General features: G+C 42.1%; 2 protein-coding genes across 2 annotated transcripts; one reads left to right on the top strand and one right to left on the bottom strand.

Moving 5' to 3' along the window:
* Window positions 1-1566: 1566 nt before the first annotated feature.
* On the top strand, window positions 1567-16903 carry gipc2 (GIPC PDZ domain containing family, member 2). The gene is made up of 6 exons (XM_083659540.1): window positions 1567-2085; window positions 12561-12746; window positions 14240-14420; window positions 14889-15001; window positions 15149-15230; window positions 16396-16903. The coding sequence occupies exons 1-6, from the start codon at window positions 1810-1812 to the stop codon at window positions 16545-16547; spliced, it is 990 nt and encodes a 329-aa protein (XP_083515666.1). The 5' UTR covers window positions 1567-1809; the 3' UTR covers window positions 16548-16903.
* A 2396-nt stretch (window positions 16904-19299) lies between these two features.
* txndc12 (thioredoxin domain containing 12 (endoplasmic reticulum)) lies at window positions 19300-23663 on the bottom strand. Its single transcript, XM_083659541.1, has 7 exons — window positions 23519-23663; window positions 22964-23024; window positions 22745-22797; window positions 22519-22592; window positions 21936-22005; window positions 21261-21344; window positions 19300-20937 (listed from the first exon to the last, which is right to left on the bottom strand). The coding sequence occupies exons 1-7, from the start codon at window positions 23616-23618 to the stop codon at window positions 20858-20860; spliced, it is 522 nt and encodes a 173-aa protein (XP_083515667.1). The 5' UTR covers window positions 23619-23663; the 3' UTR covers window positions 19300-20857.
* Window positions 23664-24131: the final 468 nt, after the last annotated feature.

Genomic DNA, 24131 nt, shown 5'->3' on the forward strand with positions numbered 1-24131 from the left:
CACACAAGAGGACCAAGGGCCCCGCTTGGCCGCCTACATCTGCACACATGTTTTTCATGTTCACTGTGTTCACTTTTAAGTTTGACATTTCAAACCAATAATAGCCTCGGGCTTGGGATTGATCAAAGCCATGGAAGAGCTCAGCTGATATTGAATGCTTGTCATTTTAATTTCATATCATATTCATATAATATGGTATGATATCACAGATGATTGATCTAGCTATCTTTGTCTGCATTCATTCTTTTTTCATGTTTTAAAATAGATTTAAGTTACTGTAGATGGTTTCAACTCGACAACATAAACATTCTAACCCCCCCAGCTTACCTCCTGTTGCAGTGTTTGCTAGTACAATAACTGACAGAATACATTTTAAAAGGATAACCACCTTTCAGCTGGATTCTGTGTTCAACGAAATGCTCCTCCATGAAATAGTCTATGACTATATCACTGACTATAATCAGTTTAATACTGGTAATACTGCGTATGCCCTATTTATAGTCAGCCAATAGTGGGTGGTAGGGTTCGAGGGAGGTCCCAAGCAAAACAAGAAGCAGTTTGACTTCACAATAAATTAATTTGCTAGAAACTATCCTTCCCATTTAGAGAATGTAGCCTATATGAATCACTATTCTGATCCTAGTTTTCACTCACGAGTAGACAGTTACAATGAATGTTATAGGCTACATTAACAACAAAAATCTTCCATATATGGATCCCTGGGACAAAACCTTATCAAATGGGGGCACTAATGTCTATTGTCTATTTGGGGGGGGGGGGGGGGTTGTATTATATGTTGTATTATAAAGCATATAGGCCTATTGAATCTGGTCTTGGTTGTGAGACCATAATTTTTCTCTAACTGGCTGGCACACCTTTATTTCATTTTCTCCTAAGCACTATTTACACACCTATGTTTAAAGGTCTTGAAACTTGAATGCATTGACTGGTCAAAAATCCCATGCATGGTCCAGATTAGTTTAGCTGTTGAGCTCCTGTAGACACAGATCTACTTCTCTGTTGATTCTTACTCTAATCATTGTTATCTCTAAGCATTATTTATTACATTTTGGAAAAACATTTTTTCTCTCTTTTGGTCTTGAATATGACTTGATTTACTCTGGCCTTGGCCTAGGGGGTCTAGCCCCGGCCTAGACCCTTTGGAGCTGGTTTTGACTTGGACTCACTGGACTAATGTGTTTTTTTACTACAGCCCTGGCCCCTGACTCAGGAAGAATCCCACTTGTTTCTGTGTGCACTAACTTTTAATTGTAACCATAATAATAACTATGCCGTATAAGTTTATATTAGCCTAGCTGTAAAAACAACAAACAAACAAAGAAACAAACAAACGTTTGAATAATTGTTTTAAAGAGGACATGTGACCCCTCTGTGGTGGTGTGCAGGTGAATTTGGTGACCCCAGTTTAGGTGAACCTTACCAATTCCACCCTTCATCCCACTGCGCCTGCGTCCCACGGCGGTGCTGCTGGAAAACAGTGTCGCTATTGTTTGCCCGGAGGGACCAGCAGGTTGTGTCAGAGAGTTTAGCAAGGCAAGGCGAGCATCAGCGGAAGGAAGACATCCCATATTCGCCACCTACCTACCTGTTGAATATTTACAGCGACGGGTTGAGTTGAGTCGAGTCACTGTCGAAGAACAAAACAAAGTCAATCCTCTTTCCCTGTTTAGGTGAGGCGCGAGGTAAGCGGAAGGAAGGAAGGTAGATAGAAGGAAAGGCACGCGCAGGATAGCTACTTCAATGCTCTAGTAGCGACTTTTCTAAGCTAAACAAAACAAACGCAAAAACATGCCGTTGGCACCATGGAAGAAGAAAAACAAGTCGACGAAGGAGCACCTGGTGGAGAACGAGGAGGTGAGCGGAGGACACGCAGGTGGGAGCGCGGTGAAATCGGCGGTGAACGGAGCAGCTGGTCTCCCGCCTCCACCTGCCAACCTGCGGCCCAAGCTGGTGTTCCACACGCAGCTCGCGCACGGCAGCCCCACCGGCAGGATCGAGGGATTTACTAACGTCAAGGAACTGTACGGGAAAATAGCAGAGGCGTTTAATATGAGCGCGCCAGAGGTAAGTTAACTTGTGACTTGTTGCCCAACTCAAATGTCCATGTTAATGTTAACCTTTTTTTTTCGCTTTTCAGGCGTCTTGTATTCAGTTATACAAGTTCAGCTTTTCCTCAAAGCAGGTGAAGGATGCTGCTGTAACAGGGTGGGATAGTTTCAGTTGGCGTCATGTTTATAGCTACCATTATGCTTTATACATGTGCCAATGGTGCCAATGCAGGAATTTGCTAGAAACCAAGAGACAGACAGACAGACAGACAGACAGACAGACAGACAGACAGACAGACAGACAGACAGACAGACAGAGTAATATCTTATAAGGCATATAACTCCAATAGTATCATCTTATAAGACATATAACTCCAATAGTATCAAGAAAATGTCTTGGAATGGAATAGTCTTACCCTAAAATATAATTTCATGACTCAATACTAGCTTAAATTTGCGTGTTTATGTCATTTTTTTAGCATACATGTAATAAAAGTTGGGATGAGAGTTTGTACAGGTTGCTGTACAAACGAGTGATTGGCGAGTGATTAGCCTTTAAAAGATAACTTTGATTATCTTGTATGTTGTATCATCTAAGCCAGTGGGGATTTAGGTAAAGGCTAAATGAATACACCTTCATAGCACTTTATAGCACCCTCATTTATCTGAGAGGCCTGCATCATATATACTGGTAATGAGATGCAGGCAGCCATTGAGTAGTTAGCTATAGTGTGTGCCTCTTTTAGATAATAAACCTTTACATAGCTATTCAGCATCAAACCAGGAAGCAGGGAATTAACACTTTCAGCCTGTTGGAGGCTAAATTCCACTCGCATGCCTTCCACGTTTCTGCATTTCTACATGAAGGTCCTGAAGACAAAAGCAGGTTCCGAGACCGGAAAAGCTTTTCTTGTCAAAGGAAAATGTGAGTGGTGTGTGTTTGCCTTTTGTCATGACCAGATAGGCCGGCCAAGGCAGGCAGGCAACCTGCTATCAGCCTGGGACAGTGAAGGAGCTTAAGTAAGCTCAGTGGTGGAAAGGGTACTACTGTAGCTGCATGTCCTACTCAAGTAGAAGTACTGTGACTTTGCTGATAATTTTACGAAGATAGAAGTATTAATTGCACACCTTCAGTTTCTTGTGGACAGGTGCGTGCGTATAGAGGAAATGTCCATTATGCAAAAGAAGAGAGAATTCCCGTACACTTTCCCATTATTACTTGCAATAAACTTTATCACTGATCGATTTCGGCCTTCATCATGAAGGCCTTCAGGAAACATATCATTCAGTAATAAAGTTTATTGCGAGTAATAGGATAGTGTGCAGTGCAAGAATTCTCTCTTCTTTTGACAAAGGTAGAAGTAAAAGTACCGGTGTAAAAATCGACTAAAGTAAAGGTAAAAAGTAGCTAATTTAAAATGTACTCAAACTTTAAGTAAAAGTTACTGAGTTACTTTTTGAGAAAAGATAACATTGATGATGTGATCTTTCCCGTGCATTTCTAAAATGATGAGAGGACAGCGCTCACACTAGATTATTTTCTTTCAATTGAAAAATTGTAATATACACTACACACCATATCACCATACACAGAAACATATTAACAGAAACATATCTATGATGGTCATATACTGTATAATCCCCACACACACACACACACACACACACACACACACACACACACACACACACACACATTTCCATCTATCCACCCATCCATACATACATGACACGTACAGGAACGTTATGGAGAGATCCTGCTGTAAAAGTCTGAAACCTGTCACCACTCATACTGATGGTTAGATTATGGGAAATGCAGCGTTTTTCTCTGAACGGGACACCAGCCATTTTCCTCTGGGGACTTGTCCCATCATGTCTATCAGTAACATTGGTACTGACTTTTCTCTGTCTCAACTTGTTTTAGTGCAGAGGATGATGCCTTATGGGACGGTGTGTTCTTTGACATTTTGGATTTTAGCTTGATTAGCTTGGCAGCAGGTTGCACTGGGAAAGCGGGGTTCAAACCCTCTGGGTTGGCAACCGTCTGCCCTGCCGTAGTGTCTTTGAGCAAAACACAGAATCCCTACCAGCTCCAGGAGTCTGTAGTTGTCCCTAACCTCTGACCAACTGTGGAGGAGGGCAAGAGAAGAGACGATTCCTTGTGTGTGTGTGTGTGTGTGTGTGTGTCTGTGTGTGTGTGTGTGTGTGTGTGTGTGTGTGTCTGTGTCTGTGTCTGTGTCCGTGTGTGTGTCCGTGTGTCTGTGTGTGTGTGTGTGTTAGGGATGTCACGATACTAGAATTTCTACTTCGATACCGATAGCCAGGAAAATATCGATACTCGATACAATTTTCGATACCAGGGGAAGGCGGGAGGATCAAGAAGCATAAAAATCAATTTAGACAGATGGACGGACAGACGCACACTTCTCCATAATCTAGGCCTGATCAAACTTTGAATTTAGACAGCAGATTAGCCCTGCTCTAGCCATCAGCCTATCAGAACATGTTTAGCTTGTTGAAGCAACAGATACCCACCAATGATAGGGAGGGAAAAATCAGATTTTTCACTTAAAGAAAGCACTACTGGTATTGAAACTGTTGCAAATGAGTATTATATCCAATTCAAATTTTCAGTATTGATACTTTCGATACTTTTGACAACCCTAGTGTGTGTGTGTGTGAGACACGGACAGAGAGAGTGTGATGTGATGGAGTTAGTTAGTTGTTGAACTGCACAGCCTCAGACAGAGGAAGTCCCTCGCGTCCGGCTCAGTGGACTCAGCCTGCAATCTAAAGCAGATAACCCCTCACAGCCACAGACGGCCCAGGGGAGCAGCTCTGACCAGGGCCGCCTCCCTCCATAAACATCACCAAACCTCACTTGCATCCAGTCAGCAGATAGATTGGTAGATTGGACTGATCAAGCTTACTGTCGTGCGTAGCCTAAGCCTACATTGACTTTTGGGTTAGTGTCAGCCTCAGGGTTATCCTGAAAACAAATATATGTCATGGTTAGAAAAGAAGCTTGATTTTGAGTTATTGTGTATAGTCAGAGTTGTCCGTCCTGATCTCAAATATGTCAGTCATTGTCAGAACTTATGGAGCACTGTGTTTTTTACAGCATGCCTACAGTAAGTTTTAGAAAGGAAGTCATGTGAAGGTACAATTGTGGGAATTTATCTTTGAAATTCTCTAAAACGATACAGTAAGTCAAGTTTATTTGTATAGCCCTAATTCACTCACAAGCATGTCTTAGAGGGCTTCACAGAGACAGTGTCTAGCGAAGCACTATCAATAAACAGGATTGAACAATCTTACATTAGAGAGAGAGAGAGAGAGAGAGAGAGAACAAGGGGAGAACAAGGGAGAGAGAACAGCTCAAATAGGGGTATACTGCGATATGGGTGATATACCGGTAGTTGAAATCAATATCACAATAATCACAGGATCTTTCTCAATATCAATACATATCACAATATGGTTAATGTAAGCACCATTAACATTTAACAAACAAAACAAACATGGCTAAAACATCTTGGGGGGGGGGGGGGGGTGCCAAAAAGTCCTCTATGCAGAAAAAACCCTGGCCTCCTTTCACCCAATAAAACATGCCTTTGCAGGTATTAAGGAAATAATGTGTAATTCCTAGCAAATGGGAGGGCCCAGGCGCCCAGGCATGCCCAGAGAGGCTTTATTGCATGCTGAACTGAAAAAAGTGATCTGTGCTCAAAAAACTAATTGAAGACGGATGTTTCGGCTTATGCGTTGCTGTCATCAGTTTCCATAAATATACAATTAAATGCCTTGTAAATCGTGGCTCCCTTCACCTTGTTGGTTTGATTGGTTTCAAAACATCAACACGGGGTTTAAACTTTCTTCTTAAAACTGATGAACATATTTTCAGTCAAAACATAATAGAGCCACACTTGTATAAAGTTACTTCTATGCCTGTGTGCCGTGCGTTTCAGCTATGATGAAAATGTTACTCCCAAAGAAACTGCAAGACGAGCTGTAACATGATCTCCAAGTCACAGAAGCCATACCTGTGGTTGTTTGTAAACGAATGGGAGTTTGTGACGCCGAGGTTACTTCAGTTCATGCTGCTCTTAACATGAATTATGTCAATGTTGTCATCTCCCCTGCATTCATGGTTTGCCTCAAATACAGTTTTCCTCCAAACGGACATTAGATTGCAGTTATAGTATATAGCACATCTGGGTTTGCTTTGAGTATCTATTGTGGGCTTTACCTGAAGAATAGCTCTTATTTTACACTACCACGTAAACACTTATACCACCAGAATCAGTTGTTTATTTTTTTTACCAAGTACAATAAAATATACGGGAATTTGTCCTTCTGTGAACTTGGTGCAGAGACTTATTGGTATCTAACATAACACAGCACATACTGACAGAACGGTAAAAGGAGACAAGGCCTACAGAACAATCGTACAATACACACATTAGTTAATGTACATATTACTCTAAATATGTGTCTGTGTGTGGGGTGTGTGTGTATACACCAGTATATGCATATATTATATTGTGTACATGTATGGTTGCAGTCTTGACATGAAGGCTGCGTTCTTTATATATCCTCAGCCGTCACAGGTCAAAGTCTGTTTATTGCAGCTGTAGAGTTTGAGGTGTGGCCGACTGGCCGTGTGACTTGGCTTCTTGTCCACCTGCTCTCAGTGAGCGTGCTCCTTAATCACCAGCAACACGGCCATTTGCCTAGAGTTTGAATATCTGGGCTGCCATCGTCTGACAGAACCGCACATATTGCTTTTGGTTTTGCAGGTGCCAGGTAGTTGTATTTTTGTTCCTGCTTGTTCCAAGTTCACAGCCAAACATTTCTGAATTAATCCCGGGGGATTAGGTGGTGTAACAATAATCTCATCTGATGGAGCCAGAGTCTGCAGTTTGTATTCGGCCTGGCTGCTACACTCTCTTCCTATTAATGCCATGGACGTTTTGAATACCGAGCAAGTTTACAAGATATTTAGTAGGGGTGGGAATCACAAGTTTTATCACGATACGATACTATATCGATTCCTTGGACAACGACACGATATTTGCTGATATCACAAAGTCTGCCACGATATGATTTTGATTTGATTCGATTCAGGGGCCTGCGATCGATAATATGTGACGATATCATATCACATATATAGTGTACTGTAGTGTCCCTTGATGGGTGTCCATACTCCGTCTAGGTGTGTACTGTGTAGGTCTCAGTGTCAGTTTTGTACCAAGGTGAAACATGGCACGCAAGCATTAAGTTCAGTGTAGAAACGTTTTGGTCAAAAGGGCATCTTCAGGCCCATTCACAGACAGAATCACTCTTTGTTTTCAAACAAAGGATTAGGATTAGTGAAGGCACGTAGCTCTGCATCTTCAGATCTGTTTGCTTTTGTTTCACTATCAGTGTGAGAACAGGGACTACTGAGAGTTATATTACAGTTATTCAATAGATTACTACTCTAAAAGCCCAGACACACCAAGGCGATTTTCAGCCATCAGCCAATGTCGGGGCCGCCGGGGAGCGTCTGTCGCCCTACTGTTTGTTGTGGTGTGTCATCTTGCACTGTTGGCTCTTGCCGGACTATTTTTTGGTTGATTCGACATGTAGAATCGGCGTTGGGCCGTCAGTGAGAGAAATCACTCTTGATTGGCTAGTGGTCACCGTCAGTGAAAGAAATCACTCTTGATTGGCTAGTGGTCACCGTCAGTGAAAGAAATCACTCTTGATTGGCTAGTGGTCACCGCTCAGCTAATTCAGTGCACGAGAAGAGAGGGCACGCACGCACAAAACGTTCTTCTCGTTTTTCAACTTCATCTCATCTGATCATTCCAAATACACAAATATTTTCAGGACGACGTGGCCTCGAGGAAGCCCCTTGAGCCTGTCGCTGTATGATATGATATCACACATCTAATGTGGTTTCTCCTTATTTTTCCACCTCCGCCTCTTCCGCAAACAAAAGACCAAGGGCTGACAACGCCAGTGCCATTTGCCACTTTTTCTAAGTGGTGAGTGAGAGTGGTGTGAAAATGGTAGGCAAACACTGCATTGTTTCATGTATTGGTTGTACTGTATATCCGCAGTCCTAGGTCTCACGCAGGCGCAGAACTTTACTGTACGTGCTAGTTGACCGTTGGCTGCAGTCTTTGTGGTGTGTTCAAGTGCAACTTTTTGGCCCCGACACAGGCGAGGCGAGGCGAGGCGAGGCGAACAAGTGGGCTACTTCCTGGCAATTACAGCCTAATTACATTTGTGACATTTAAGAGGTAAATGCTGTTCTGTCAGTGTGCACAGTCTCTTATCGTTTTGTAGCCTAGGAAACATTATTTAACTATTTCCCTGTGTTTCCCTGAGTCAGACCCCAGGTGTGATTGTGATGGGAATGAATTGGGTTTGACAGCGGTGAAGAGGTTGTTTAGCAGCAGTGCAGGGAAAGTGTTGTCACGGCACCGCAGCCGGGCCGCAGGTCAACAACAACAACAGCTTTTCACAGGCGATGAGCTCTCGTTGTTCTCTCAGAGGAACGACGTGACGGAGGAGACAAAACAACCACTGATAAAGAAAGGAGATTAGGCCCTATTTATATCTATCTGGGATTACCTGCCTGCTGTGGGTGTGTGCAAGCATGAGAGGGTCTGGTTGTTTAACAGTCCCTCTCTAGGCTTTCTACATCTGCTTTACTCTTCAAGCATTACAGCTCAGCAAAATGAAATGAACATTTAATTTCCAAATCAAATGAAGATTTAATTTAATTTTGCATTTCATTATGAAATGCATTATTTTATCAAAACACATGTACGGCAATTTTTGGCTTTGATTCTCATGAATTTCCTATTTTCATGAGTGCATCATCTCATGGTCATTCTTAACGATCCCACATCCGCAGTCAAGTAAATGATTACACCGACTTATATGCTGATGAGCGTGATTCCTCTGTGGAGAAATGGACCCTCATGGTTAGAGGAGTTATTTAGAAAGTTATTCAGTACCGGTACATGTCCTCGAATTAACAGTTACATTCACCACAACATCCTCCACCCTTCATGTCGGGGCAATCACACGACACAGCTTACTGTTACATCAGCTTACTTAACAAAACATCACAGAAATCATAGTAGATACAGGCTAGGAATGCAAAAATATTATAATTGTTTTTCTTGTACTTGAGACATATTCACCACTTCAAACATAATGTCCCCTTGATCTATTTAGCACAACCCCCCCGCTATTAAAAGCCTGTTGAGAAGGCTGTAAATGGACAGCGGTTCACTTAGCAAAGAAACAGGTTTGCCAACCAAGCTTTTAGTCAACAACACTATCATTATCAATACACACTTAGGTTTACCTTACATCAAGCACAGGCATGGCAAGTGCCTTATGTAGCTATCATGAATACATAGGTGGGTAGGCTAGTGTAGATCAAAGGAGATTTAAGGAGCAGGCACAGAGTCTATTAGATATGAACTCCATTACACTCACATTAATATATAAATACATAAATATTATAAAATAAATACATTTAAGAGTATTTTTGGGCCATTTGCCTTTATTGATAGGACAGTAGGCAAACAGGAAAGGTGGGGAGAGTGAGGGGATGACATGCGGCAAGGGACCACGGCTCCGATTCGAACCCGGGTCGACTGAGCCCCATACGTACAATAATATTATTGTACAATATCTGCTCCATGATAAACCACTCCCTTTTTTAAGGGATGCATGCTCCCCCTTTTTTAGCAATACTTTTCACCTTTTATTAGACATTTCAGATGAAAGAGTCAGGAAGGATTGGGAGGATGAAATGCGACAATGGTCCTGGGCTGGATTTGAAACCAGGACGTCACAATTAGTCACATCATGATTTGCGCCTTAGTTCACCGAGTCACCACCACAACACTGAAACCACCCTCATTTTATTGATTGATTGATAGCTGAGTCCTGGTTGACTAAAGTCCAAAAATATCAGGTGTAGTGACTGTCCAAAAACACTGATGAAGAAAACGAAACCAAAATGTTATATGCAATAGTATGCTTTTCAGAGACTAGTTGTACAGTAAAAAAAATACATTTTGGCTCAATTTTCTATAGGGTTGTGGTGAGAATGAGATCACCATCAGTTTTGATAAAAATGAATGAATGCCATCTCAGAAGTTAAGAAACATTTTTGCAGACTTCAAATTGCGTTTGGAATCAATTTTCGATTTATTAATTTTCTTAAAAAACAAATAAACATAATGACCCATAAATTGGTTTGGAGTGGCTTGTACTAGTCCCTCTCCTCACACCTGCCCCTTTCCACGTGGTGATCCAGGTTTTCAGTCAGTGTGGCTCCGCCAGTGGGAGGTGTAGTGTCTGTGCCTGTGACTCAGTGCGGCGGAGCAGAGGGGTCCGTCTGCAGTGTGAGGGGTGCTGAGTGCTTCCTGTGTCTGAGAGGGGGCAGCTTGGTGCAATCTGCAGCCTTGGTAACAGCGAGTGGGCGCCTGCTGCTTGTCCTCCCACGTAGTGAAGGCCTTGGGAGAAGGGTGTGTGTGTGTGTGTGCGTGGGGGGGGGTGTGCGGGGGGGGGGGGGGGGGGGGATGGAAAAAAGGAGATGCAAAGCAGCCTCTTCAGGTTGGGGATGCACGTCATCGTATCGCCAAATAAAGGCTTTAAAATGGAACATCGGCATCGGCCCGAAACGAACATTTCTGCAGATATGACAGACAGGCCGATTAAATGATGCTTTAATTATGCATCGTCCGTGCATTGTGTAAGTGGGGGATAAATCTTGCCGTTTTGTTTGAATGAGAACGTTACATAAGTAAATAAATAAAAATATATAATTATGTCATGTTTTACATTTAGTAGTAGTTTCAAAGTAGTTTTCTTATTTTGCCCAGTGAATGTGTACATTTTGAATTTGTCTGGATGTCTGGATCTGCAAAAAAGAAAAGAAAATCCAACATCGAGCATCCCTACTTCAGTACGTAGTACCCCTCACCGACTCCTCCTCCGTTTCACACCCTCCCTGCCTTCCACCTCTACACAGCCTCGCCTCCATTCTAATCCCATTCTTTTATACTGCGGTAACCCACGGCAACGCTTGTGTCCGTGTCAGCTGATGTGTGTGCACCGTGCCTGTTGGTACACAAAAGGGGCCCAACAAGGCAGGGTTTGCCGCCCTGAGCTTCACTGACGCACAAAGGTCATCGTCCCGATGAACCGGTACCAATCAATCCCCCTTTTTTTTCCTCACCGTGCAACCCGGAAGTCAGTCTGCAAATCCTGGCTTTGCATTTTCCCAAGCCCCTGGGAGCTGATCCCACAAGTTGGATCCAACGCTGCATAAGAGCACCACGTGTATGAGTGGGTGTCCCATGATTAGAGAAGAATAGTGAATTAAAGTAGACCCTTTTAATAGCCCAGTGTGCTCTGTCTGGGTGAGCTAGAGTGGAATAAATGATTCACCACCACCAGGCTCCTCCCCCTGGCTTTCACCGGCCAACCCCAGTTTAAAGCGCTGTTAAATCAGGCAGCTGGTGTATCATGTTCCCGGTGATCGCGTTTCCCCCCCCCACTGTCCTGCCAAGACTTAGCAGCCACAAGGTGTGAAGCCAGATTTCAACATCTCTGGCACAGTAGGAAAGGTCATTTTGCCCGTTGGTTTCATCGCAGGCCGGTCCCGCGGCACCGCCTCGCGACTCAGACGGATTCACTGTGATGATACGCTGGGGCGAAAGAGGGCATACCTCAGTCTGCCCAAATAAAGAGACAGCAGCACTACCTGATGGTTCCTGCAGCCTATTTGACGTGCTGAGTCTGGCGCCGTCATCTGCGCTCGCATGAAAAACACTTTTATTTTTGAATCCAGCTCAGTTTTCAAGCTTTGTCTAAAAATAGTCTGGGATTTAATTTTGATTGTGAAAAAAGATAATAAGTTTCTAGGCTTTTCCACCACACTAGGGCCTCCTATTCAGTTTCCAAAATACAAATGAATAATAATTAGCATTGTGGAGGTGTATGGATGATACCTAATTTTCTTTAGTGCCTATTAAAGGCCCATTCTGTAGTTTTACTATTTGGGGAAACTGCACCCCCGACTGAATGCTAGAGTTCCCTGTTTGAGGGCAAGGGAAAAGGGGCCATAGGGTGGTACAGTAGAGTCGGGATTCGAGGGGTGGGTACTGGGTAGGATTAGTGGCTGAGGGGGGTGGGGGGGGGGGGGGGGGGGTATGGGTGGTGTTGGGGGGGCAAGGGAAAAGTGACCCCGTGGTCTAAAAGGTTTGCACTTGTTGATATATAGCAGTATCGAAAAGGATACTTGATTATCGTGATATTGATTTCAGCCATATTGCCCAGCCCTAGTTCTTCCTTCTGCTTCCGTTTGTGTCTATGTCTTTGTATGTGTACGTTTGTGTCTTTTGTATGTGTATGTCTGTGTCTCTGTATGTGTCGGGTATGTGTGTAATGTAAGTGCATTTGTGTCTACAGATTATGTTCTGCACACTGAATACACACAAGATTGACATGGAGAAGCTGCTGGGGGGCCAGATCGGCCTGGAGGATTTCATCTTCGCCCACATTAAAGGGATCAAGAAGGAGGTGGAGGTGTTCAAATCTGAGGACGCTCTGGGCCTCACCATCACAGACAACGGAGCGGGCTACGCGTTCATAAAGGTGAGGGGGAGGGCAAGTCTGACACTGATACAGTAAAGTAAGTAAATAAGTGAGTAGGCACAAAGTGAACCTCAGAGAACAAGGGAATAACTCAAATAAAACAGTGTGCTATGTTCATTGGATTTTATTTATTCTATTTATTCTCACTTATTCTTGTCCCATGTACCAATATTGCGTGGACAGTTTCTGACATTTTCTTTTGTTTTCTTTTTTTCCCATATTGATGCATGTCAGACAAATTATTGGAATTTTTTAAATGGAACATGTCTCTGTTACCAGTAAGCCATGTACAATGGTTAAAAATAAAAACACTGGTGGTATAATAATTGATTGCTATAGTAGCTAAAGTTGACAGCAAGTTGTCTAAGGATAAAATGACAAGACACGGAAGTGTGTAAATATGTCTCCCATATATTACCAATTATAATATAATCATGATAACAATGGATATCAAATGATGCAAATGACAGCAGTTGATGAATAGAGTTATGCACAAACTGCACATGAAGCATATATTCATTGACTTATTGGGGCAGCTGCCATAATGAGCAGTTTGTAAAACTTACTTTCATAATGGAGTTTATTATTCAATGAGATATTTTGCTTCTGTTAATGGACACTCTAATGAGCTCATTTGGTCTCAGTCACACCTGCTCTACCAGAACAGATTGCTCACATGTGCCACCCTGTGACGCTGCAGCAGCACTGCATCCTGATAACCTGACACTGTTTACGCTGCACTGAAGTCTTAGGCCAGTGCAGTGACGCAGTCTGCAGTTTGTCAACCTCTGAGGAGGCGGTGTGTCAAATGACTCAACTGGCAACTGTTCAATAAAGAGTGATTAACTTTGAGTCATGGATTTATACTTCTTAGAACAACTTTTAAACTCTTATGAACACAATTAATCCAGCCTAGAGCGGCATATGTATTACAACTGGACTGTTTTGACCCATCCCATGTTTGAAAGCAAAACAAACGTCAGAGGGCTTTTACAGGTGCGCCTGAAGCTCAAACTGCAAAATTGGTAAACTGACTTCCTAGACAAAATGTGAAGCTCACCACTTCAGTATTTAGTTCAGAATTTTTGTCCTGCTGTGTAAAAATAGGCCAAGAATGTATACGGTAATTCATATTCAAAAGGTCCCAAACCCATGCAGTACAGTAGATTTGCATTGCAAATGTGTATTTGTTTTTTTTAAGCTTTTGTAGTGCATACAGAAGTGCATGTTTTACTCTCCATGGAACCAATTTTTAATAGCTATTTTTGTATTCTGCTAAGACAAGAGGTTTCATATCATTGTGGTCCACTAGGTAGGAACACAAGAGAACTTGATGAATGAGCAAAATCCGCAGACTGCTTTGGTGCCCAGAAGCTCTCGTACACACACACACACACACACACACGCACACGCACACACACATTGATTTTTAATGATTTTTGCCAGTCCATACTCCTGTAATCCCTATTTTTGTCCTCCTTCCCGCACGACAGCGTATCAAAGAGGGCAGCGTTATGGACGGGGTGAAGGTGATCTGCGTGGGCGACCACATAGAGTGCATTAACGGACGCAACATCGTGGGGACGCGACACTACGAGGTCGCCCGCACGCTGAAAGAGCTGCCCAGAGACAAGTCATTCACCCTCAAACTGGTCGAGCCTATGAAGGCCTTTGGTGAGTAAGACTCAGGATATGGACAAATTGAATCAAGTACTGCAGATTTTCAAGAATTTGTCCATGTGGCGCTCATGGAGACTTTAACATCAGCATGGGGCTGATGGAATAAATACTGTGCGGTAACATTCAACAAATGTTAGTACATCATCATCAGCATTTGTGTAAGCACACTTTGGAGATGTCTCATGATCAGTGTGACATTTTATAATGCTAACAGTAATCGTCACTGATGTCTTTTCCCATGTTACCTTGTCTGTAGCAGAGAAAACAAAATTTCTGCTGTTGTGATCAAATTGTACCTCAAATTAACAATCGTTTTCTGTTCGTCTGTATGTGTGTAGACACATTATTGTGAACAGAATAACTCAAGAACAGTACGATAGAAACGTCAAACTTAAACCACAGGTAGATGATCAGGTTAGAGTTTGGAAAGACAAAACTGATTGTCTCTCTTCTGATCAACAGAAATGCTGGAGCCCAGGTCGAAGGGAGCCAAACCTGCCAACGACAACAAGCTGGGCACGGGGAGAGGGACACTGAGACTGCGCTCCAAGGGCCCGGCCACTGTGGAGGAGGTGGTGAGTTTCTGTCTGTGGTCCAGCTGACATCCGGATAGCACTGAATAGGAAATTGTTTATGTCCTCCTGATATAACCGTAAAAGTTACATATATACACAGCGAGGCAGGGCTAAGCAAAAATAAAAACCTCTGTTTGTCTCCTCTAGCCAACAGAATTTGAGGAGAAAGCGGTGAAGAAAGTGGATGACCTCCTAGAGAGCTACATGGGCATCAGAGACACTGAACTTGGTGGGTATAGATGTTCCTCAGTTGCAATCACATCACCCCCAGCAATATTGATCTAGTTATGTACAAGTTGCTGTCTGATGATAATGCTCTATTGAAATCCTTTGAGAGATTAGAAGATGATTTGCCTGTGTTTCACAGTACTTTTAGTGTTTGTAATTAGATTATTTTTGTTATTTTTCAGAAATGAACTGGAAGTTCAATTACTCTGCATTTTCAAAAATAAGTGATTATATCCTATAACATTTTATTTGAGTGATAAAAGGTATTAAAGTTGCTATGCTCTTCTATACTAGCGTAATAGTTTCATGAGTACCGTAAATTCCGGACTATAAGGCGCACCGGTGTATAAGCCGCACCTTCAAAGTTGACTATTTTTTTCTTATATAAGCCGCACCGGACTATAAGCCGCGGGTGTTTTAATGTTTTTTTTTTTTTTTTTTTTTTTTTTTGTGTTTTAATGTTTAATTACCATATGTAATGCTCCCATTTATTAACATTTCAACAAAACAACATAACACAACACAACACCACCTGTGTTGTTATTTACAGTGCACACAGTGTCATACAGTGTCATACAGTGTGGTGAAAAGAGGGCAAGAGAGGAAATTAAAACAGAAGTGGCTTTATAGTTAGAAAGAGTGCTAAAAAAGAGAGATTTTTTTTTTTTTTTTTTTGAAAAAATCCATAGATAAGCCGCACCGTTATATAAGCCGCAGGGGCCAAAAAAGGCCAAAAAACGGGAAAAAAGGTGCGGCTTATAGTCCGGAATTTACGGTAGATGTTTGTTTAATAGCCATTTCATTTTGAGTAGATTAGATGAGTAAAGATCATTAGATCAAGTCAAGTCAAGTATGTGTCTAGCTATGTATAGCTAAGCACTATCAATTAACAGATTAGATGATCATTATATTAGATGAGTCGAAGTTCAGTTTTTGTGTCTGTGCTTAGGACCTAACAAAAGTATCATACGTGGTAGGCAACCTGCAACCTATCAAAAGAATCAGAGCTTATGAGAATCAGAGGATCATCTCATTTTGAGATGAAACCCTTGAGTTGTTCGAGGAGTAAACTAACCACCCTCTCCTCTCTAGCTGCAACCATGGTAAGTAACCACCCTCTCCTCTCTAGCTGCAACCATGGTAACTAACCACCCTCTCCTCTCTAGCTGCTACCATGGTTGAGGTCGGTCGTGACAAGAAGAACCCGGATGAATTTGCCATGGCGCTGGACGAGGCCCTCGGAGACTTCGCCTTTCCGGATGAGTTTGTTTTCGACGTCTGGGGGGCCATCGGAGATGCCAAGCAGGGACGATTTTAAGTTTGCAGTGCCTCACACACACACACACACACACACACACACACACACACACACACACTCCCTTCACAACTTTTGGCACATAATATCCCCTAAAAGCAGTGATACTCAACCCGAGGCTCTAGAGCTGCATGTGGCTCCTTTATATATAGTTGTGGCTCTTTTAAACCTACTTTAAAATGTCAGCAGAATTAATCAATATTTTATTGTCATTTTCCAGTCACGTCAATCTATAACACCCCAACCCCTCAACCGTGTGAGCAACCAATAAGAATTGATCTAAGGTCTCGCGCTCTGTTTGCAGGTGTGCGAGACAAGTGCAAACTCTCCGTCACACTGGGAAAAACTAGCTTAGCATGTAAGAAACACAAATATGAAGAGGAATATCGAACAGAGGACTGGGAACTTACGTTTTTCGTCGTCTCCATGGGTTTTGGAAAATGTATCTGTCCGCTTTGTGATGACGTCATTTCATATTTAAAAAGGTCCAATTTGCAGCCCCAACAAAGCACCCGAGGTTCACTACTGACTTTCTGAAAGTGGAGAGCTAAGGGCTGAAGAGCTGGCGAGACTCAAACAGAACCGAACTGGTTTCAGGAGGAGGAAAGGGACCTTTTTGGATTGCGGCTCTTGCTAAAATAATTTGTTGTCAATGTGGCCCCTGAGTAGGGCAAGGTTGAGTACCACTGCTCTAAAGCCAACTGGACAAATTTCACCCAGCACAAAGGGGATGGATGAAGTGTCTTACTATCACTTTGTTCTTACTGGTTTAGCATTGCACTTGGAGTGTGTTGATGCTTCGATGATGGTAAAAGGGGGAATTTACACAAGGAATTTACAATGTCAGCGTTTCCATGTTATCTTCAAATGAAATGTGGAATGCAGATCCCACACTGGAATTGTCTCTTGCATGCTGAGGAGTTGGTGATTAATTCCAGATGTAAAGTTTGGAAACTTGTATTTGGATGATTATATCTCTGCTGTTACTGTATCAGTATTGTATCTTCTTATTGGAAAGCCTGTTCATTTCCATTTACAACACTGTCTCATTTGTAAGGATCCTGCATGTGGGATGAGCAGCACAGCTGATTATGCGGGTAGCAGCAAAGTCAAAAGTGCCAAATTGCCCTACCAATTTCAAACAGTGAATCCTGTTGGTATTGACTCTATTGTTTTGAGTTGCTTGGGGGATTGGATGATTGAACTCTATCAGTAACAAGGAACAAACAAGACACATTGGCAAGTTTACATAATATTAATTGAACACAGTCAGGAGCCTCAGTAGCGGGTGGAAAAACCATATGCAGATACAACAGCCTGCCACCACCTCCTAATGATGGTCACAAGTTGCTGTGGGATCGCAACCGACGTGGAGAACACTGCTAATTGTTGCATTGATCGAGTCACAGCTTTTGATGGAGGCAGTATAGTTACTGATAGTTAAATAATCCAATCCCCCAAACAACTCAAAACAATTGAGTCAGTACCAACAAGATGATACACTGTTTGACATTGGCAAAGCAATGTGGCACTTTTGACTTAGGTGCTACTTGCATAATCAGCTGTGCTGCTCATCCCACAAATGCAAGATCCTTACAAATGAGTAGTCTAAAGCCGTTTACACTGCTTCTGGACCTGGGGGCGTAAACCCAAGAGCCGGAAACAGTCTCCCGGAAACATGTGCTCCAAAAACATCTTCTGTGTAGCTAACGTTAGCTAATTTTCAGATGCAAAGCTTCTGTATTGGCTTAAAAGATGTGATATTGTGAATCCGCGAAGTTTCTACAAGAACTTATTTGAAAACTTTGTTTGGTACGTCGATCTTTTGTTTTGTTTTATTATCCTGTTTCCGGTCTAGGGCGGGGTCTAGGCCGGATACAGCCGAGAGGTGTAATTCAAGTATAATGGGAACCAGGCTCTTCTCCTCAGGAAGAGCCTGGTGACGCGAGGTTACAAATGAGACAGCGTTGTAAAGGGAAACAAACAGGCTTTTCAACAAGATAGGATACAATACTGAGGATAGAGTAACAGCAGAGATATCATCAACCAAACACAAGTTAAGTTTCCAAACTTTTTTTGAGGAGCTTAGTTTAAATCTTGTGTGCCCTCCTTCAGAGAGAGGATGGCTCTAATGGTATTTTAGGAGCACATGATGTCATCCTGTCAGAACAAACCTAGTCAAACCTAGACGATGGTCTTTTACACTGGTTACAGATGGTACGTACGTACGTACGTACATACACACCTCTTAAAACATGTCTTAAATTGTAAATGATTCACTCCGTTTCAATCACACTTCTTTACAACTGTGGTAATTCTGAATATACAGTAGACATCACATGTATCACACAGCTTTTTATAGGCTTTTTTATATTATGTGAAAATGCTGATTTTGAAACCGCAGCATTATGTAATTAGTGTAATTATAGTGATTATATAAATATTTTTTATCTGTCAAGCAGACCTTGTATTCCCCTCCCCATTCTTTTTAATTTTCTAAAATGACCCCACTTTGGAAAGTCCTCTTGGGCGTGGACGTACAGACGTCACTTTTATTCTTTTATTTGACATGTGATTTTATTGCATTTTTACTCTGTGCCCTTACACATCTCAGTTTAAGCCTTGCATCTTTGTATCTAGCTGGATTATACAGCAGAGACTGAACAAGACTGCTAACGGAGGGTTTTGTCTTCTCACGCCTTTAGTTGACACAAATTCAACCAACATTCCCTTTGTGGCTTTTTTTTGTACAGGCTGTTAGTATGTCACAAATTGAGGCATACTAGATGCATACTTATTCTTTCTGTAATTTATTTGATGACAAATCATATGGAAGATACTTTTACTGTCTTGAGACACGGCTCATCATGAAATCTGAATCTGAATTAGGAAAGAACTAGGTTCTTTCCTAATTCAGCCATCTTGAAATCTGTCTGCAATGGGATTATTTGCAATCCATTGTCTTAAATGCACTCACCTACTGTAACTGCACTATTTAAATCACTGTCCAACTGAATTAAATAGTGACTGTATTAGTAGTGTCATCTACTGATGTTAACTGTTGGAAAATTGGCTGCTCAGTTCAAGACAGTTGCACTTTGTTTGACAAACCATAAGGGATCACTATTGTTTGTTAGAGAATAAAAGTTTATATACTATTACTACTGCTGTGTAATGAATGCAACTGCTTCACAATAAAAGTACAGATTATTATTCAATACAACAAACTTTATTTGCACACTGTGCTGTGTACATGTATAAAATACAGCAAGACAAGATGCTTCACCACTTTGTTTTTTGTTCTTCCAGTGTGTCTTCAAAGAGTTAAACAAGGCCAGTTAAAAAGGAACCGAGTGGTATTACTTCACAAGCAGCAAAACAAAACTGTAAAAACAAATTATATATGCAAATTTAGCTAAGGTAATGCTAATTGGCAGGATTAAATGAATTGTTTAAAAAAGGGGGGCTCTCCCCTCCAACACTGTACTACAGTGCAGATAATAAAATCACAAGTACAGGCCCCTGTATAGACCAGGGGAAATAGTGTCAACGATATATTGTCTTTACTGTAGAGGATTTTGGAAGCACATCAAGTCTATAGGAATCAAGACATTACTTTTGACCAATATGAAATACCTTATCACTGTTGGGTGAAAACCTCATAACTCCAATTCTGGAGATTTTCATGTTTCAACTTCAAGGATTAGATGCTCTTCTGTTGGTTGAGAAACTGCTATGACCCTTAGCTTTATAAAACCTTTTCTAAACTAATAAAAACTGCATCACGGTAGTCAAGCCAGAAACAAGGCTGTTTGTCTTATTAGTTCCTGAAAAGTTGGCATTTTGGAGGTACAAGGTTTTCCCCGGCAGCAGCGTATGCAGGTGTGGGCTAATATCAAATATGCAGTTACTGTAACTGGGCTAGCTTGAGTTGTTTTTCATCCTCTACAGACAGTAGGTATATGGCATTGTATTCAAGTACAGTAGATTTCAACTATGCACAGTATTATGACAAAGAGGATGACAGAAAACTTCTAAAACCTAGGTGTGCCTGGTAGTTTTGAAATATTGGATGGGGGGGAAAAGGAATACTTCAGCACCAATGCTTCAACTGGTTGGTTTTGCTTTGGTCAGCAAGACTCCAAGATTCCACTAAGCAAAGTCTAATTATAAATAGATTCCACTAAGCAAAGTCTAATTATAAATAGATTCCACTAACCAAAGTCTAATTATAAATAGTGAGATTGTGTGTAAAGGGGCTGAATGTGTAATGGAAGGTAGCCCTTGCAGCTTTTCACTCATCTCCTGGTTCCTCACAGTTCATCTCCGCCATGAGACTGCCTGAAGGCGTCGCCTGTGAGCTTCTCCTGTGCCTCCTTCATACCGGACACCACTGAGTGAGATGGAGGGGGGGGGGTTGGGGACAGTATGAGACTCCCACTTTGCTTATCAAGTAGATTTGAGGGTTTTTCCATTACAAAATGCTACATATCCATTTGGGAAACACATGCTACCTGTTAAGTTACCCAAGACAGATCATTGCATCCTCTCAAATGTTACTGTATGCCAAATAAAGGGCTCTGGGTAGGGTAGCTTATAATAGTCAGTAAGGCAGTTATCACATTTTTAATTATTAGATACTGTATGTCATTCTGGAATTAAACTCTTTAAATGTTTTCCAGCAGCTAATGTAATGAGAAGGATAAGGATTGGCACCTTGTTCCGCAGTGCTGTAAAAATACTTGTAGCTGGGATTCCCGTTTTTGTTGGTGATCTCAGGATGGACTTGCCCACTGGGATCTGTGAGGTGAAGTGAGAACAGTCAGAGATAATTTCTGATAGAAATAATGTCAGAATTGTGCTCTGTTCATTTGAATCCAAACAATAGAATACTGGTTGTTTTTGCACTAGAAACATTTCAACGTGCATTGTGGCAATTTCAACATTCAAGCCACACTGTTCTAGTATGCGCTAACTCGAAATATTGTGCGCTTCGTGTGCTCCTTTCTAGCGCCCCTTGCGGACACAGCTCGTGAGCTCTCCTGCTCAGCCGGCAGCGCTCATTTCTACCGTGCCTCGTTGGCTTGCCTTCGAGGGCGTGCTCACAGATGCTTGCCCGCTCAACTGGCAGTTGAGCAATTGCGGGCCCCGCCTCGCCTGTTATAGTAGTAAGATGTGTACTCAGTCAAACTCTGGAAAGTTCAACATCCTGCTATGTTCAGTATACTGACACCGGGAGAAGACTTTGCCAACTAAACTCTTTAATCCAGCACACTGGAACTACTGATTAGCAGGCGCTGCACACTGTTCAGGCACGACAAGTGTGCAATCAATCTCTCCAGAACATTCTGAAAAGTGTTTACAAGAAGAATGACGGGACCCCCTCCTTACCGAGGAAAAGAATCCTAGGAATGTATCCACCATCAGGACTGAAGGCTTCGTCCTTTGGCTCCTCCTCATCCTGTTGAAATAAAGACACGAGTGATGATGATTTACAGGTCAGAACACACTGACCCACACAATAATAAAGTTTGGTTATTTACACAATGATAAGAGTGGATACTGTAGCCTGCTATTTTATATGCACAGAGAAGAAAGGGCAATGCTTTCAAATACAGCATAGAACTTACAGGAGGGCAAGTCACAATCTGGATTTACAGGGTAAGTACAGGGTACAAAATCTGAATTTACAGCCTAAGTACAGGGTACAAAATCTGAATTTACAGGGTAAGTGCAGGGTACAAAATGGGGTACCACATCTGTACTTACAGGGTAAGTACAGGGTACCACATGTGTACTTACAGGGTAAGTACGGGGTAACATCAATCTTCTCGTCTTACTAACGGGAAGATGGCAAATAGGCAAATAAATTCCCAAAAAGTTGGCGTGTTCCTTTAAAATCAAATAATTTTAGCCCTGTTCTATTTAACTGAACTGGGTTTTGCTGGGCTGTTTACTATCAACATTTTCTTACCTCCAGGTTGACCATGATGAAGTTGTGAGCAAGTTCAGAAATTTCCTTTGACTCAGCAAATTTGGGCTTCAGAGCTGATGTAAAAGAACAATAACATAGTTAATGTTTGATCTAGAATCCATATGGAATAATTTGCTACACAACAGACAAGAGTTCTTCAATGGAGCAGAGAAAATTGAGAGTTATTTTCTTTTATACTAAGTGGAGGGAGAGGATGTAGTTTTACCTTTGCAGGCTCCACACCAAGTCTTGTGGACGATGACCATAATTGGAAGCCCGCTGTCAAAGCAAATTAACAAGTTGGCCAAAGGACTACAACATGCTTTTACCATGCAACAGAGCAGAAACATACATGTGAAAAGTATTGATAATCAGGATTCGGGCACAAAATGGAGGTCAACACAAATACCAGTATTCCCCAATACTTTTGCACTCAGTGTATCACCTGGCCTCTGCTTCTTTCTTCCCATCATCCAGGCTCCTCCAGTGGATGTTCTCTCCAAAACCTGTGGGGGAATGCAACACTCAGTACACAGTCACACCAGCTTCATGGCACTGGTGTTATATTTCTAGGTCAGGGTGTGTCTGCATGAGATACAAAAGAAACGGCCTCGAAACTGCAACAAATACCACTGAATGGAGGTAATCTAATATCAAGCCACAGGTAAACATGACTTTCCCCTGTAGGTAACAGCTAGTTTGATAGGTTTGACTTCCAGATGCATTTCAGCAACCCAATTAGCGTTAAATGTATACCAGTAGTAGATTAGCGTTCATAGATCAATATAGATCAATCAGAAATTGTTTACATTTACATTAAATATTGAAAATCAGCGCAGGTCACTTCATCGGCTACCTGTCGGTGAAACAGACTTTGTAACCTCAATTTTAAGAGATTTGATTCAGCCAAGTAACAGCTATTTGAACAAGCTTTGAGCTAGCTCTGGCTACACACAGCCGTCCTAGTACTGACTTCTTTCTTGCACTAAATATAACTCACCTCGAGCGTTGCCTGCAGCGGCGACCCCATGAAAATAAGAGAAAGTCAACAAAACCTGAAAAGAAGAAAATAACGCAATATTCACTAGACACGACTGCATTTTTACTGGCCTTTCTTTACACTACGAGCTATCTGCTGGCAGTACTGCTGCTGACACGGAAGTGATGGAGCGTCTAGGATGCGGATGAGGTGGGACTTTGGCGTCAAACGCACATTTCACAATAAAAGTCTATCCTCTTTGTGTGTGTGTGTGTGTGTGTGTGTGTGTGTGTGTGTGTGTGTGTGTGTGTGTGTGTGTGTGTGTGTGTGTGTGTGTGTGTGTGTGTGTGTGTGCGTGCGCACGTGTGTGTGCGTGTATGTGTGTGTGTGTGTGTGTGTGTGTGCGTGTGTGCGTGTGTGCGCGCGTGCGTGTATGTGACATCCATCCATACAACCGCGTGTTCCTGCAGCCGCAGCTGCGTCAAACCAAACAGAAATAGGTAGCATGAGACCGGAAGTCATGGTGAATCTGCTTTCAAATAAAAGCATGAATTAAGCGCAAAATCTGTTACATTTTAAAACGATGGAGAGTTATATATCATATTCCTTCTTTTCATTAAATATATTAAATAAT

Source organism: Poromitra crassiceps (genome assembly GCF_964638095.1).
Source record: "Poromitra crassiceps genome assembly, chromosome: 23".
In the NCBI taxonomy this organism is placed as follows: Eukaryota; Metazoa; Chordata; class Actinopteri; order Beryciformes; family Melamphaidae; genus Poromitra; species Poromitra crassiceps.